Here is a 15,768-nt window from a genome sequence, read left to right as displayed (position 1 = left end):
TATAAGTCCTGAGTTATGACCTGTGTTGAGGTATTTGTGCATCAGAAAACCTATTTGTGTTTGTAAAACACAAATAGGTTTGTTTTTGCATGTTTTGGTGTTTTAATGAATACAAATTGAAATTATTTTAGGCTAAAGCTCATCAACAGGGAAACCAAGCAAATATAAAGACATCTTGATGTATTTTAAGTGTTTCCTTTTAACCAACTCTGACTTTTAAAAAAACCCTTGTTGTTGGTTTTAGAGGTCACTGTGGACGTCTGTGGTCATTCAGACTCTGGCTCACCTTACGAACGAATCCGTCTGGAGAAACTACCTTTTGTCCACAGAGCTGTCGGCATCACCATGGATTCAAAAGGCAGAAACTTTGGAGTGCTACAGGCCGACCCCAAAACCAGGTAGATGTAGTAGCATTAAACATACAACAGTCTATACACTTGTCTGTGTGTCTTCTGAATTAACTACTTTGAATTTGTTGTAGAAAAACCACATGAATCTGGAGTGTCTGTCCCATCCAACATTCAGCTTTAAGCTTTCACCTCTGTTCATTTGCAGTGGTCTCTCGTTTGTCATGGGACGTATTCTCCAAAAGTAACCTGCAGTAGGCGAAATCTGCAAAGTAGTTCGATTTTTTTTTTTTTTTCAGTAGTTGGATATTTTAAGTGATGCTGAGGTGTAGCGGCCAACATCTATTTGGAGGTTTGCAGGTCCGGTTCCCGCCCTGCCCACTTATGGGTCAAAGTGTCCTTGGGCAAGACACTGAACCTCACATTGCTCCCGGTGGTTAGAGGTCATTGCTGGAGTTGCCATCAGTGTGTGAATGTGTGTGTGCATAGGTGAATGGTATTGTGACGGTAACACCATTTACTATTTCATACCCCTCAATACACTTTTAAGACACTTTTCTCAGACAGATATAAACATCTTCACACTTTTAAAGTCCAGTATTATGGAATGAAGGTCCTGCAACAGACTGGCAACCTGCTCAGAGTGCGGCCCGCCGTCACCCAACAGTAGCTGGGTCGGCTCCAGCAAGTCCTGAAGATGAGTGTAGGGAATAAAACCAAAGATCAAACAAAGATTCATGTATATTTATTGAGCTGCACCCACTCTGTACTTTACAAGAGACAAAGTACAGGGGAGATTGATTGACAATGGTTTAGACCAGGGGTCGGCAACCCATGGCTCCGGAGCCACATGTGACTCTTTCATCCTTCTGTTGTGGCTCCCTGTGACTTTGGAGAATAATGAGTATTTTATATTAATTAAATTTTATTTTAGTTTGTTCATTTTTCATGCCATTTCAAAGGCGCTGCTGGCTCCGCACGAAGCGAGTGCCACCTAAAAAACAGCTTCATAATGAGCTCGTATTTATCGGGCGAGACCTGCAGAGCTGATAGCAGGAGGACACACGCGAGGCGGCTTCAATAAACACTCCGATCTTTTGCCGGGAACTTGACGTGCTGCGGGGCAGAGACTGATGACAGACTGAGAGTTCGCGCCAGCGTTGCCAGCTAGAGTCACAGTTTTCCAGCCCAAAAGTCCTCTGAAAACCGCCAGACCCAGCCAAAAACCGCCCAAAACAGCTTTTGTTGATGTTTTTTTTCATACTGGACTGATTTAGCAAAATAAAAGATTTTTCTAGATAAAAGATAGTTCAGACTAATAATAAAATGTGTACAATATTGAATATTTCTTCAGCGGACCGCCTTCTTCCATTCATTTGCTCAACCCGCTCTATCCCCGCTATAACCTGCGTCCGGCTCTTTCATCCTTGTGCGGCGCTGGAGCGCCCCGACTATCGCGTCAACCTATGATGACTGTATTTTGCGCTCTCTGTGGGACACACTGAGGAGCGCGGGGGAAACAACTCTCAGCTGCAGAGGATATGAACAGGTGAACAGGTAGAGAGGAAAAGCAGGTAGAGAGGCGGAGGAGGGGCTTTGGCTTCAAACTCTGTCAGAGAGATGCAAACACGGGCGTCAGATTCAGACGCAGCTTTCCCTGCAGGAGTTGAAGCAGAGACTTTCTCGGATGATTTTATGAACTTAAACATGGAAACATTATTGCCAAGTAGAACTCTTCAAAATAATAAACCTGATCTCTCCACGTTCTCAGTGTCTACCATGCATTGATAAACACATCGCTCCATGCAGCGATCAGACCAGAACCAGTAACTCCTCCCACATGCGGCCGCAGCATCATCTTTTAAAAAACATAATGTGCATTTGCAGCGACGTATGCTTCAGACGATGTCCGATTGGCCAATCTACATGTCAATCAAGTCCCTTACTTCTCAGTGAGGACTTTGGTGGATTTTAAAGAAGTACTTTTTTTTTTAAAATCTTTTCTGGCCCGCGATCTACACTTATATCATTGAAGATCAACCGGTCGATCGCGATCGACATAATGGGCACCTTTGAATAATATATACATGCATAATATATATAATGATGTCAAAACGGGTTTTGGCTCCAGGTGCTTTCTTTTTTATTAGGGGCGGTCCCAAATGGCTCTTTGAGTAAAAAAGGTTGCCGACCCCTGGTCTACAGCCAATCAGGATGTGGAACAGGATGTGGCTGGAAAAAAATAAAATAAAAATAAAGTGGTCAAACTGCATTAACAAAAATCTGCTACACCGTGAGGCTGTGAAAAATAACCCGCATTATAGCGAGGGAATACAGTATACAGAGATTCTAAAAAATCTGTAAATGATCCAAATCCAAAGCAGTTCAGGATAAAAAAAGTTATCCTCATGCCTGATGAGCCTAAACTGTTTTTGTTTTTAGTGTTGTTTTTGTGCAAACGCTTTTAGCATCTAAATACAACTTTTTTGTCTGCAAGCAGTCTGCTTATAGCTTACATTGTTAATTGCATGTGATTGGGAATTTTTCTTTGTTTAACCTGAAATCGATCTAATAAATGTTTTATCTTTGTTTTTCCTAACTTCCAGCCTTTTCGAGGTTCCCAGCATCTCTCCATCCACCTTCTCCCAACACTTCCAGAGCCTTCTGGAGGAGGCAGATGAAACTGACAACATCCACGACGTGACTCTGCAAGCTGGCAATCGCACCTTCTCGGCTCACAAGTACATCCTGTCCATGAGATCAGACTTCTTCAGGAAGCTGTTTATGACTGATCACCGCGGAAATGAAGAGGAGCTCGATAAAGAAGTCAGAAGGAGCGAAGATGCAGTGGGCTGTGATTTGCTCATTTTGGAAAAAATCCCCGCAGACATGCTGGAATACGCGCTGCGCTTCATGTACACAGACTCCTGTGAGCTGCTGGTGCACGGGGCTCGGCCCAGAGCCTCAGGAGTCCCGACTGCACAAAACCAGGTTGCTTATTTTTCACATAAAATATCAAACGTCTTTAATATTCTACTTGTAAACACATACGAAATGAAATTCAGAGGGACTAAATGCTGTGATAACCATGTGTGACTGAGCTTGCATTACCCTGGAAGACCTGTCACCTCTGACTCATCATTGATTGCGACTGTGTGTGCTTGGCTAGGATTCAGAGCAGGGGAGGCTTATCAGCAGTCTGCAGGTTTTGGGTCTGAGAGATCGTTCGGCTCTTGAAGTCTATCGTTCCCTTTCCCCATCCACCAAAGAGGACAACAACAAGGCCAAGAACAAGGGCCTCAAGGTGGGCAAAAAGGCCAAAGGAGGCAAAGGGGACAAGACTGGAGCCAATGAGGGCGGGGCTAACCCTGTCAAAAGCTTACAGGCTGTTGCTAAAAAGCTGGGCCTGGGGAGCCTGTCAGCACGGTAAGAGGCTGTCTTTTCTGCTCCTAGCATGCTGCAGAAAGAACTGATGGTTCCTTTCTAACATCTTTTTCGGTTCCTGCAGACTGGATGGCGTCAGGTATGAAAATGGAAGGATTTCTGTTGTGCAGAAGAAGAGCGGCAGTAAACCTAAATTCTACCAGAAAAAAGGGTGTGTTGATGAATTATTAGTGGTTTTTGGTTCGTTTTTATCTTAAGACATCTGTTGACATAATTTTGTGTGTCTCTGTTTGCAGCTCTTATCTGTGTGATGTCACTCTGAAATCTGAAGATGGGAAGGAGTTTCCATGTCACAAATCTGTTCTCTGTGCACGACTTGGTAGAATCCATAAGAAAGCCTTTTTTATTCATATCATAAATGTGACAATTATTTCAGTTTTCTTCTAACATAGTTACATCACTAAAATATTACCGTATATATTTTTGACCAAATGAGTAGATTTTTATTTGTATTTTCTGGCATACAGTACAGACCAAAAGTTTAGACAAATCTTCTCATTCAAAGAGTTTTCTTTGTTTTCATTGTAGATTCACACTAAAGGCATCAAAACTATGAATTAACACATGTGGAATTATATACATAAAGTATGAAACAACTGAAATTATGTCATATTGTAGGTTCTTCATAGTAGCCACCATTTGCTTTGATTACTGCTTTGCACACTCTTGGCATTCTCTTCAAGTCACCTGAAATGGTCTCCACCAGTCTTAAAGGAGTTCCCAGAGATGCTTAGCACTTGTTGGCCCTTTTGCCTTCACTCTGCGGTCCAGCTCACCCCAAACCATCTCCATTGGGTTCAGGTCCGGTGACTGTGGAGGCCAGGTCATCTGGCGCAGCCCCCCATCACTCTCCTTCTTGGTCAAATAGCTCTTACACAGCCTGGAGGTCTGTTTGGGGTCATTGTCCTGTTGAAAAATAAATGATGGTCCAGCAAAATGGTGTGGTAGCCATGCTGGTTCAGTACGCCTTCAATTTGGAATAAATCCCCAACAGTGTCACCAGCAAAGCACCCCCACACCATCACACCTCCTCCTCCATGCTTCACGGTGGGAACCAGGCATGTAGAGTCCATCCGTTCACCTTTTCTGCATCACACAAAGACACGGTGGTTGGAACTAAAAATCTCTAATTTGGACTCATCAGACCAAAGCACAGATTTCCACTGGTCTCATGTCCATTCCTTGTGTTCTTTAGCCCAAACAAGTCTCTTCTGCTTGTTGCCTTTCTTTAGCAGTGGTTTCCTAGCAGATATTCTACCATGCAGGCCTGATTCACACAGTCTCCTTGTAACAGTTGTTGTAGAGATGTGTCTGCTGCTAGAACTCTGTGTGCCATTGACCTGCTCTCTAATCTGAGCTGCTGTTAACCTGCCATTTCTGAGGCTGGTGACTCGGATGAACTTATCCTCTGCAGCAGAGGTGACTCTTGGTCTTCCTTTCCTGGGGCGGTCCGCATGTGAGCCAGTTTCTTTGTAGCGCTTGATGGTTTTTGTGACTGCCCTTGGACACACTTTCAAAGCTTTTCCAATTTTCGGACTGACTGACCTTCATTTCTTAAAGTAATGATGGTCACTCGTTTTTCTGTACTTAGCTGCTTTTTTCTTGCCATGATACAAATTTCAGTTGACTACCACTTGAAGCTCATCAGGAGAATGCCAAGAGTGTGCAAAGCAGTAATCAAAGCAAAAGCTACTTTGAAGAACCTACAATATGAAATATTTTCAGTTGTTTTACACTTTTTTGTTATATATATAATTCCACATGTGTTAATTCACAGTTTTGATGCCTTCATTGTGAATCTACAATTTTCATAGTCATGAAAATAATGAGAATGAGAAGGTGTGTCCAAATGTTTGGTCTGTAGTGTATTTGTTACATTTTTGAAACCATTTGAATCTTTTGAAACCGTGACGGAACGAGCTTGTGTTTTCTGCAGAATACTTCAGCAGTATGCTTGGGAGCTCATGGATCGAGGTAGGCTCATGTTTTTACCGCTGCATTCCAAGCCTGTTGCCATTGTCGGCATTTTCTGCTTCATACTCGGTTGCACCTCTGTCACCTTTCAGGCAACTTCCTGCTCAGCACTGGAAATGCCGACCACCTCTGAGATTTTGCAGGTCATTCTCGAGTACATTTACACTGACGAGTCCTCCACCATTAAAGGTAAAGTCCCATTTTGAAATTCCAGGTGATCATTTGTCATTTGGGATAGTTAAGAGTTTTTCCCGCCTTCCCCAACAGAGTGTCAGAATGTGGAGTTTGTGTGCAACGTGCTGGTGGTTGCTGACCAGCTGCTCATCACGAGGCTGAAGGAGATGTGTGAGGTTGTCATCACAGAGAACTGTATGTTGTATTCATCTTTTCCTCCTCCGACTGATACCGCTTTGCTCTTGGTGTGAATGGAATATGTCCTTTTAGTGGAGAAACTGAATGGATTTGAAGATGAAAAGCAGCAGACTGAATATATTCACAAGCTTTTAAAGAACCACACCAATGAAAATCGTGTTTTTGGTGGGTTTTTTCCATATTTTTTCTTTTTTTCTCATGATGGAGGACATATTTAAAGGATTTAAGATCAAACTTGCTTTTCTGAGTATTTCTTTATTTGAATCGTTGCAGATGAAAAATAAGTTGCTTGAAAAATCTCCCAGTTGTGACGTAGAAACTGAAACGGACGGGCCAGAGGCTCCTATTCTGATGCATCTACTTGCAGACAAATAGTTCCATGTACATCTTTATTTTCCCCATCTGACCTTGAGTCTGGATGAAAACTGTCTGGCTGGATAGCTCCTATATTGCTCGCCATTTTTTTTCCACTGTTAATGTTAGCTTGGGGTTGTTAGGGGCTGTAAGCTAGCAGGACATTGTGTTAACAAAGGCATGCTGTGAAATCAGCGGAGGTTCCTGAGCCAACAGTCTTGTCCACAATTCAGTGGCGATTTTCTAATGGACTGCTGCCGCTCTGCAGAAACTTTGTCTTAAAAAGTGACAGGTATTTTGATTGTGCCTAAAAATAACAGAATCCTAATTAAAATACAACTGGGAACACTTTAAAAAATAGCTCAAAATACGATTGGAGTGGGACTTTAAATGCAAACAGATTTAATCTTCTTACTAAATCTCTCACGGGTGACATGAGCATCGTTTGTAAAACCAATCTGTGTGAAAGTAAAGAGAGAATCCCTGATTCCCTTTGACATGTGTCTATGTTTTTTTATTTCTTTTTCCAGTGACCTTAAAGAATGCTGCAGAGCTGCTGGAGTTTGCCACCATGTACAACGCAGAGCAGCTCAAACTATCCTGTCTCCAGTTCATCGCTCTCAACATGGCTGCTCTGCTGGAGTCAAAGTGAGAACCAGACGGCATTTCATCGACAGGAAGGCCAGCCCAGCTGCAGCGTGTGTGAATGGAGTCTGATGGGAATGAATCGGCAGAGTCCAGCGCAGGAAGCATTTTACTTTAGCTGCTTCCCACTTTAGACCACTTCCATCTTAAGTTATAAACAAAGCAGCTCAGAAAGGAGCTTCAGGTTTTCTGAACGACTGTGAGACTGGAAGCAGGAGAAGTTTGGTGTGAGATGCAAAGCTGCAGGAGGCAGAGTTTAGCTGCACTTTGCTTTTTCTTTTACTTCTGTTATCGGCTTTTAAGCAAAATTTACTGAACTGAAAAACTTTATTTAGCAATAATAGAAAGAGAAACTTTATTATCTATAAGACTGTAAATGCATAACTAGTTGATAAACAAACTTGATTCTCTCTTCTTAATGATAAAATGGGAACAGCAATGTTCCTTAACGAAAAGCCCCAAATCACCTAAACTCTTTCAAAATCGAATATGTTTAAAATCTGGATTCTTCTCTATTTTTTCTTTTCTTTATCATTTAGAGCTCTGGATGTTCTCAGTGACGAGGTCCTAGTGGAGCTTTCTGCAGCCTACAGGAGGCTGGTGAGTCATATCTGAATAATAATGACATAATCGGAATACGCGACCCGCGTTTGATGTCAACAGACAATTGATTTTTAATGAAGCTTGCGGAGGGAGGGGGGAATCCGCGGCACACACCTGTGCAGAACCGGGGCTGGTGATCCGTACGGATCAGCCACGCACCCCTAGTAGCTTCCCGTGGGATCCGGTGTCAGAGCGCTTAAGGAGTGAATAAAATAACAAGGCTCAGAGATGTGAGTCAGTTCAGCATCAGCTGCATTTCACTGCAACTCCCATGATGCATTGGGTTCACGTGACAGCATCTCTTACTGCGCTGCTGTGAAAGCCAGCATCTGTTCTAACAGTCTGCAAATCTTGATGAAAGCAGGAAAATAGTCCAGTTCTCCTTCAAGGTTTGTGGTTGAAAACAAAGGAGTTAAAATCAGAGATTCCAGTGTTTTTGGCCCAAGTCATCTTTATAAAAGAAAGAACTGCTTTCTAATATCGTCTGTCTTGAAGAACAAATTCACTTTCAGACTTTATTCACCTTTGAAAAACCTGAATTTAAGTTTAAATATAAGAAAAAAAATAAAGTGAAGTGTTCAACGGACACATTTAAACTAAACTGAAACAATTGAGTCATCCCAAAATTTAAACGTAACTAACTAAATTTTGACAAATTTAGTTAAGTCGTTATTGGAAACCATTGGAACCTTTAGGAAAAACAGCTGCAACTTCAGATCTTTTTGTGCTTTAATTATTACAAAAAATGCACGCGAGGTCATGCAGAGACCGGACATCAATAGTGACTATTGATTATTCACCTTTTTTGTTGCTGGTGTGCCGCAGGATTTTTGTCAGGGAAAAAGTGTGCCTTGGCTCAAAAAAAGGTGGAGAAACACCGGTGTAGAGGATGAAACTCCCACCCAGATGCTTTCAAAACTTTCAAGTGCTGTGGATTCAGTTTCCCAGAGTTGTGGTTCTGGTTCTAGATCCCAGCGATGCAGAAGCGAGTCATCACTCCCTATCCTGATGCTCCAGACCTCAGCCTGTATGAGGAGGAGGATTTGGACTCTGCCTTCGGTACCAAGCCGGAGACAGAATTGGATCTGTCATGCAGGTACGACCTATTTTCTACAAAGCTGAAAAGGATTTATTTCTTTATGGATGTGGAAGATTCTCCACTTAAACAGCAGAGTAAAATACTGGAGACGTCTCTGCTTACAACCTGGAAAACACAAAGCACTAATGAATGAACTGCAGAATCTCTATTTTAGGGGGATGCTGTTGTAGTGGCTGGTTTCAGGAAACAAAGCAGATGCATCAGACTGTTGATAAATGTGTTGTGATAAAACCTGCAAAGGGAAATCGGTACCAATGTATGTTTTGTCTCCTCGTTTTCAGGGAAATCGTGTTAAAAAAGGCCAAAATAAAAGCCAAAAAGAAACCAAGGCGGCGCTCTGACAGTTCAGGAGGTTACACCCTTTCTGATATCATCCACAGCCCTCCTGCTGCGGGTAAAGTCCCACACAGGGAAGCTAGTAGGTAAATAAAAGCTCACAACTTGACGGTCGTGCTGTCCCTTTGAGGCAGTTGTGTCTCCACTCTTGGTGAAGTCGGCCAAGGCCAACTCGACAGAGTCCCTGCAGGAGCTCCTGACGTCAGACTCGGACGGCAGCTGCATGGGAGCAGGCAGTCCCAGAGACATGCAGTCACCTGTCTTTGATATCCGGACGGAGGTCATTTTCACCTTTGATTTATTTTCTCTGCTCACATCTACAACAGTTGTAGGATATCACCTTAAAATTAGTAGTAATTATTTAACTAGTTGCATTGTTAAATCAACTCAGTGCTTTCCTGTCACAACTAAGACTTTCAAGACTGTATGTTGCAGGAGGAGGGGGCTCTCTCCCAGACGCCCACAACACCAACTTCCACCAACAGTTTTCAGACCCCCCCTAACTCCTGTCAACAAATCAGCATCAAGGGTTTTTTCAGGTAAAAACTTGAAAGTCGATCACACCGTGACACTGTCTCAGGTTTACTAGTAACTTTTGTCTCAGATGAATGTTTTTAACATGTTCTTGTGGTATTTTTCTTATAATGGAGGACATGTATAGCAAAAATTAAGCCTATAATTTGCATTTCTTAGTATTTCTTTACTCAAATAGTTACTAATCATAAGCAGACAAAAAAAGGCAGTTTGAAAAAGTGATCGTATAAGTAAAAAAATAGGATGGGAGGACCACAAGCTCCTTGCTCCGCTCTATTCTGATGCACCCACTTGCAGACAAATAGATCCATGCAAGTCTTTGTTTTCCTCGTCTGGCCTTTTTTTGGATTTAAAAACAAATCTTAAATGGTTTATTTTAAGCAATCAAAGCAAGAACAACGCACAAAACAATATAATCAGCAGTTATAAATTCATACAAAGACGTATCAACTTGGGATAATCAGACATTAAATTAAAGATTGGTTGAAAGGAAGTGGAAGGAAGCAACACTAGCTGGAGCTGGAATCTGACTCAAGACCGACTGACAGCTCAAAAACTGCTCTCCATTTTTGTTGCACCGCTTATGTTAAGTTGGGTGTGTAAAAGGCTGTAAGCTAGCAGAAAAGCATGTAAAAAATGATTGGAGTGGGTATCTGATGTGGCACAGCATTGCCTTCACCTTACACTTTCTAACACTTTTATTCTAGATCAGGGGTGTCAAACTGATTTTCACTGAGGGCCACATCAGCATAGTGGCTGTCCTCAGAGGGTCAGATATAACTTATACATGTAAGAAAATGTAATGAAAAATAAATGTAACTACTCCTTAATGTTAGAACTCATTTATTTATTTATTATAACTTTTTAAAGTGACTGACTTTTGCATAGAAAACATATGTTTGCTTGTTATTCTAGCAGAAAACCTTTTACATTTTGTCTGCTTATTAAAACCTACGTAACTCCATTAATGAAGGATCAACCTGTCCAAGTGAATAAAGAAAAACAACATAAAACTGCAGTGGCGCAGTGGTTAGCACTTGCCTCAAGAAAACGCTGGTTCAAGTCCCAGCTGGGGGACCTGAAACAGCTGGGGTACCGTGTGCATGCGTGGGTTTTCTCCAGGGACTCCGGCTTCCTGCGGAGTGTGTGTGTGTGGACACTCTACCCTGCGACAGACTGGTGACCTGTGCAGGGTGCCCCCTGCCTACGCCCACAAGGGGCCGGGATGGACCCCGGAAGGGAATAAACGGAAGAAGATTAATGAATATAAAACTGAGCTAGAAAGAACATGTAATATAGTGTTACATTTTACAAAAAAAGGCTTCACACAGCCTTTCATCCAACTGATGGTTTGATGACAACAATTCCCCTGCAAACACACATAAGACCTGCAAACATTGAACAATTACAACTGCAGCTACACATAGATAACATGTAATCAACTAAAGAAACATTTTATTTTAAGCTTTTATGCTCTCGTGAGCCACATAAAATAAAATGGAGGGCCACATTTGGCCCCCGGGCCATGAGTCTGACACGTGTTCTAAGATGTAGGAGGTTTCTCCTGGTATGAACTGTAGAACTTAGAGCAGATGTTTTTGTGGTCCACAGTTCTGCCAACAGTCCTCCAGTCCTGGACCTGAGGACCATCATGCATATGGAGGCCAACTCTCTGCCGACTCGCTGTGCGATTCCTAAAAACTCTGGAAGGTAAGACATAAAGCAAAGTCCTGATGTGCTGAATGTCACACTGGTTCTGGTCAGAAGGACGTGTTTACTGTTCCTTTAAAAACAATGTAGGTCGTCAGTCTTAATGCCTTTTGAATCTGTTGTCAAAGATGAAGTGAATGTGTGTGATGGAGACCAACCTGTTTTTCTGCCTGCAGCAAGCCCTCTCCAGTTTCCTCTAAGCTGTCTCAGAAACAGAGGAAGATGTTGGCCATGGTCAGCAAGGAGGCTGGTGGGGAGTCTGCCGCCCCCACAGCCACTCCACCCAAAAGCAGTGGGAAAGCCTGGTGAGTGGGTGTCAGGATCCCACCAGACTTGTTCTTCACAAAGGCTTCATTCCTTAAGCATCACTCTGTTTCTATGAGGAGCACAAACATGCGCCTTTACTCTTTCACAGGGCCAGAGCCGTCCAGTCTCCTCCCTCCTCTTGCTCATTTCGCGCTCTGCTGGAGGAGGAAGAGAGCAATTCAGTCAGAGCTGAAGAAATGAGATCACAAAGGGCCCAGAGCGCCCTGGGATCCCCAGTCAGTGCAACTCCAGCCAGCAAGAGAGTCACGTTCAAATGTGCTGAAAACAACGAGCCAGAGAGACCCACAGGGTGAGACATTCCCCACAGAGCCCTGCTGGCTGAATACGAGTTTCATTTCTCCTACAGAACAGAATGGAATCAGATACATAAACCACAGTTACAGACGATTTTGTTTCTTACTGTTTGAAATGAAAAACTTAATCATCGTAAAATCCTTCCTTTTAAGCTGCTCCCAGTGATTTGTTCTGAAGCTGGAATGAGACTTTTCTCGCTTAAGTTCCTCTGAAATCCACTTGGAGGCGCTGTTGCGTCATCCAACTGAACTGTCATCAGCTGCGACAGTCCCTGAAGCACCTTTCTATTCCCTTTTGGTGTCTGGGGATTTCTAACATAATCCTCCATTTGTAGCGGTACAGATGAGCAAATGTTCTGCATCAAGACATTTGTGCCTTTTTCAACATGAAGTCTATTTCTGCTGTGGAGGAAATGCAAACTCATTCAGGTTGTGTCCAAATTCCTTCTCTACTCACTACATAGTGCACTATATAGAGCGTTTGCCATTTTGTAGTGCCGTCCCAATCTCCAATTCTAAAATCGAGGGCCCTAGAAATTTCCCAGAAGTCTCTGCGAAAAACCAGTGTGGATCGATGCTCACTAGATCGGCGAATACAGACCATAATGCATTGAGTCTGAACAATTTTTACCAAAATAATGTATTTAAATGTCATTTTTTAATAAACCATTAACATCTTTATCTTCAGCAGACAGTGGACTCTTAAATAATTGTTGCCAAATGCTCATATTAATTAGATTTTAACTTTGTGAAATCAATGACGTCATATCCACCGTTTAAAGAAAAAAAGGTAGTGAGCGTTGTGTCTGAATTACTTTTAAATCCGGGCACTTCATAGTTTTTCAGTAGTTAGGAGTTAGGGTGGGAATTCGAACACGGCCTCAGATATGATGAGAATCTGCTTATTTGTGAGTCTTTCTCTATAAAAGGCACCGTTACCGTGTGATGTGGTGACTCTCTGAATAGAACTATGGGGCGGGAAGCGCAGAGGTCCATGGTACTCCGAACTGCCCTGAAAGACCCAGCTGGGTTGACCTGAGCGCAGAGACCAGGGCAGCCTGACCTTCACAGCATTCTCTGACAGCTGCACACACTCAACACACAGTACGCCGGGCTTTGCTGCTCTTATGCAGGACATGGTGGTAGCACGGCTCCTTCTGACACATTTCATGTCTTTGAGGAGAGCACAGCTCTTTTATCCAGTGTCTTCTGTGCATCCATGCTTTATGCTGTAACCTCCGTGAACAGCTGGGCCCTGGAGTGAAGCCAGTGATGTTAATCAGAATTGATAAGGCCAGTCCTCTGTCACAAAGGATCAGAGCAGAGAGCAGGTTTTCCTTGTGTTTGGGCGAGCAGACACAGAGATGAGGCAGACCGGTACGTTCTCATACAAGTTCTGATGATCTGCTTCACTCCACAATCTTTGGTTTGGCTGAATGTTAGGCGTCCAGATGCTTTCAGTTCAGACAAATCCAGTTATTCTAAGGTTCTAGTTTACCGGGACTTTCCTTTCCTCATCAAACATTAAAGGAAGATGTGTTTTCTCAATTGAGGGACAGCAGGGTTTGTTATCTGCCGCATGTGCAAATATTCCTAGTTTGACCACAAACCTGACCATGTGGGTCAGTGTCTCCGTAACCTCTGCAGGCTTGTTGGTCACGGATGTTGGCAAAGTCCGGGTCATTTTTAAAAGTTGACTTCAGGAAAACGGCACTGTCTAACCGCTGGACTTGAGTTTTCACACATTTATGAACGTTAATCCCAGAATGAGACATTTACAGTCACTTTTCATAACACTTCTTGGGATTATTTAGTTTAAGGAAACAGGATCATATCAAATCCTGCTTCATATCCTCCATCAATGCAAACGAGTCCTCTGTGGACAAAAACGCTTTCTAACCTGAATGTCTCCCAGTCCCCTGCATACTACGGAATTCACTCCTTTCGGTGCAAACGGGGGGCATTTGGGGCTTTTTAGTGATACCAAATGTAAAGGCATGGGGCTCTGGGACTTGTAGTTTTTGGTGAATTTCAAATTTTGTGACTGGACAAAGTAAGTTTCTCTGGTTGTCATGAGATGGTGATGTAAATGTGTTAATGTAGTTTTGATTCAAATCTCTTTAAATCTTAAAGCAACATTCCAGCTTCAGTTATGAAACCTCCTCTGCATTTGTCAGTGTATTGTTGAGCCTTGGTTCTCCTGCTTGGTCCTCCCTGCTTTGCCACGGATCAGTCACGTCACCCGTCGTGTGTGTTTCACCTCCTTCAGGCCCTGGGTGCTGGGGGCAGCCGGCAGCCCCCCCCTCTCCTCCCCGGTGACCTTTGCTTCCATCGTAGAGGAGGAGAAGCAGCAGGAAGCGGCGCTGATCCGCAGTAGAGAGAAGCCGCTGGCGCTCATCCAGGTAACGCACGCTGGCGCACACACAGCTTTAGTACCCAGCATTCAGCTGGAGAAAAGGCAACATCACATTTTTGAAAGTGCTGGTTAGAAGTTTTCCAGACGTCTGGCACAAACACCTTTCCCTCGCGGATGCCTGGCTGCCATTATGTGAAACGGCGCTTAACCACAGAGCTGTCAGTGTCGGACTCTTTGTCTGTCACACACCGACAAAACTCCGTATTTGCTGACTTTTATTTTCATTTTTGCAGATTGAAGAGAGAGCCATTCAGGACCTCCTGCTTCACTATCAGGCGCATGACAACCCAGACGAGCTGATCGTGGTGGAGCGGTCCTCCGCAGGGCCCATGGCGGCCCCCACCTGGCACAAACACTGAGGATGAGTCATGTGGCGGCGTAACATGCCATCAGACTGAGAGCCTCGCCTCTGGCTGTCAATTTTAACTGTTTACCACATCCAGCTTCAAGCTTTGCTTCTCTGCAGTGTCGCCTTCATTTATTTGTTTGCTAAGTTTAAGAGAGAAAAAGAGCTTCAGTCTCAGAGGGAGAAGTTTAGAGCTCCTCTTTAATTTGGATTAGTTCAATTTTTTCAGTGTTTTTTTTTCCCCTTTAAAAATGCAACTAATGTTCCTAAAATAGAGACGGATTGATGTTGTGATCCCAAAGATCTAAAACGTCAAATCTAGTTCTGAACTAAACGATTAGGACCGTTTCTGTGTGGATGCTGTCAATATTTTTTGATGAAAGTGCCAAACATTGACTGTGGCAGAGCGTCAGAGCTTTACATTGATCTCATTCATGAACGTATTGCCTCAAGTGAATAGCAGAAAGCTGATTAAAGGCTTCAATGTTCATCCGTCTTAAAGGCATGTCTGTTGGAAAAGTGAAATCCTGCAAAGTTGTGAAGAATAGTTTGAAGTTCAGGATGGATGAGGATGTCTGGAGCTGAATTTTCTCAAACTCTTTTGTGTTCAGACGTCCAGCTGTGAGGAGAAAATGGCACAAACTAATAAAATATCTCACCCCTCTCATGTCGTCTGCACCTTCATCTATTTAAAGTTCAATCTCACCAACAACTGAATGTTTGGGTTTTACTGTCATTGCACCAGAACGTTTTCTCGTCTTTGTGCTCTTCCTCTCTCACGATCGAATTAAAATCAAATCAAATTTCCCCGTCACCTCACGGATCCTCTTCCCTGCATGAACCGAGAACATTATGAAGTCTCAAGAGCGGTTAAGCACGATGACCCTGATCTGAACAGAGAGTGAGGTGATTAAGGGATTTTATTGGCTGTAATTACATGTAGAGCATTACATCGGAAGTCTTGGATA

General features: G+C 43.1%; 1 protein-coding gene across 2 annotated transcripts in view; it reads left to right on the top strand.

Annotated features, from left to right (window-relative positions):
• Positions 1 to 15,467, top strand: part of ibtk (inhibitor of Bruton tyrosine kinase) — a 31,078-nt gene extending 15,611 nt beyond the window's left edge. Inside the window, exons 11-29 of one of the 2 annotated variants that reach the window (XM_011484859.3) lie at positions 245 to 398; positions 2,954 to 3,338; positions 3,517 to 3,773; positions 3,856 to 3,942; positions 4,028 to 4,110; positions 5,728 to 5,765; positions 5,858 to 5,954; positions 6,033 to 6,134; positions 7,022 to 7,139; positions 7,676 to 7,736; positions 8,708 to 8,835; positions 9,120 to 9,232; positions 9,309 to 9,454; positions 9,610 to 9,713; positions 11,320 to 11,418; positions 11,595 to 11,723; positions 11,834 to 12,034; positions 14,308 to 14,440; positions 14,688 to 15,467. In XM_011484859.3, coding sequence (XP_011483161.1) covers positions 245 to 398; positions 2,954 to 3,338; positions 3,517 to 3,773; positions 3,856 to 3,942; positions 4,028 to 4,110; positions 5,728 to 5,765; positions 5,858 to 5,954; positions 6,033 to 6,134; positions 7,022 to 7,139; positions 7,676 to 7,736; positions 8,708 to 8,835; positions 9,120 to 9,232; positions 9,309 to 9,454; positions 9,610 to 9,713; positions 11,320 to 11,418; positions 11,595 to 11,723; positions 11,834 to 12,034; positions 14,308 to 14,440; positions 14,688 to 14,813 — 2,561 coding nt within the window. In that variant the 3' untranslated portion in view covers positions 14,814 to 15,467. Of the gene's footprint in view, positions 1 to 244; positions 399 to 2,953; positions 3,339 to 3,516; positions 3,774 to 3,855; positions 3,943 to 4,027; positions 4,111 to 5,727; positions 5,766 to 5,857; positions 5,955 to 6,032; positions 6,135 to 7,021; positions 7,140 to 7,675; positions 7,737 to 8,707; positions 8,836 to 9,119; positions 9,233 to 9,308; positions 9,455 to 9,609; positions 9,714 to 11,319; positions 11,419 to 11,591; positions 11,724 to 11,833; positions 12,035 to 14,307; positions 14,441 to 14,687 lie in introns of both variants that reach the window. The other variant, XM_020709868.2, reaches the window with a different exon arrangement.
• Positions 15,468 to 15,768: the final 301 nt, after the last annotated feature.

The sequence above is a fragment of the Oryzias latipes genome, chromosome 16, assembly GCF_002234675.1.
Source record: "Oryzias latipes chromosome 16, ASM223467v1".
NCBI classification, from domain to species: domain Eukaryota; kingdom Metazoa; phylum Chordata; class Actinopteri; order Beloniformes; family Adrianichthyidae; genus Oryzias; species Oryzias latipes.
This window is presented reverse-complemented; position numbering and strand designations above follow the sequence as displayed.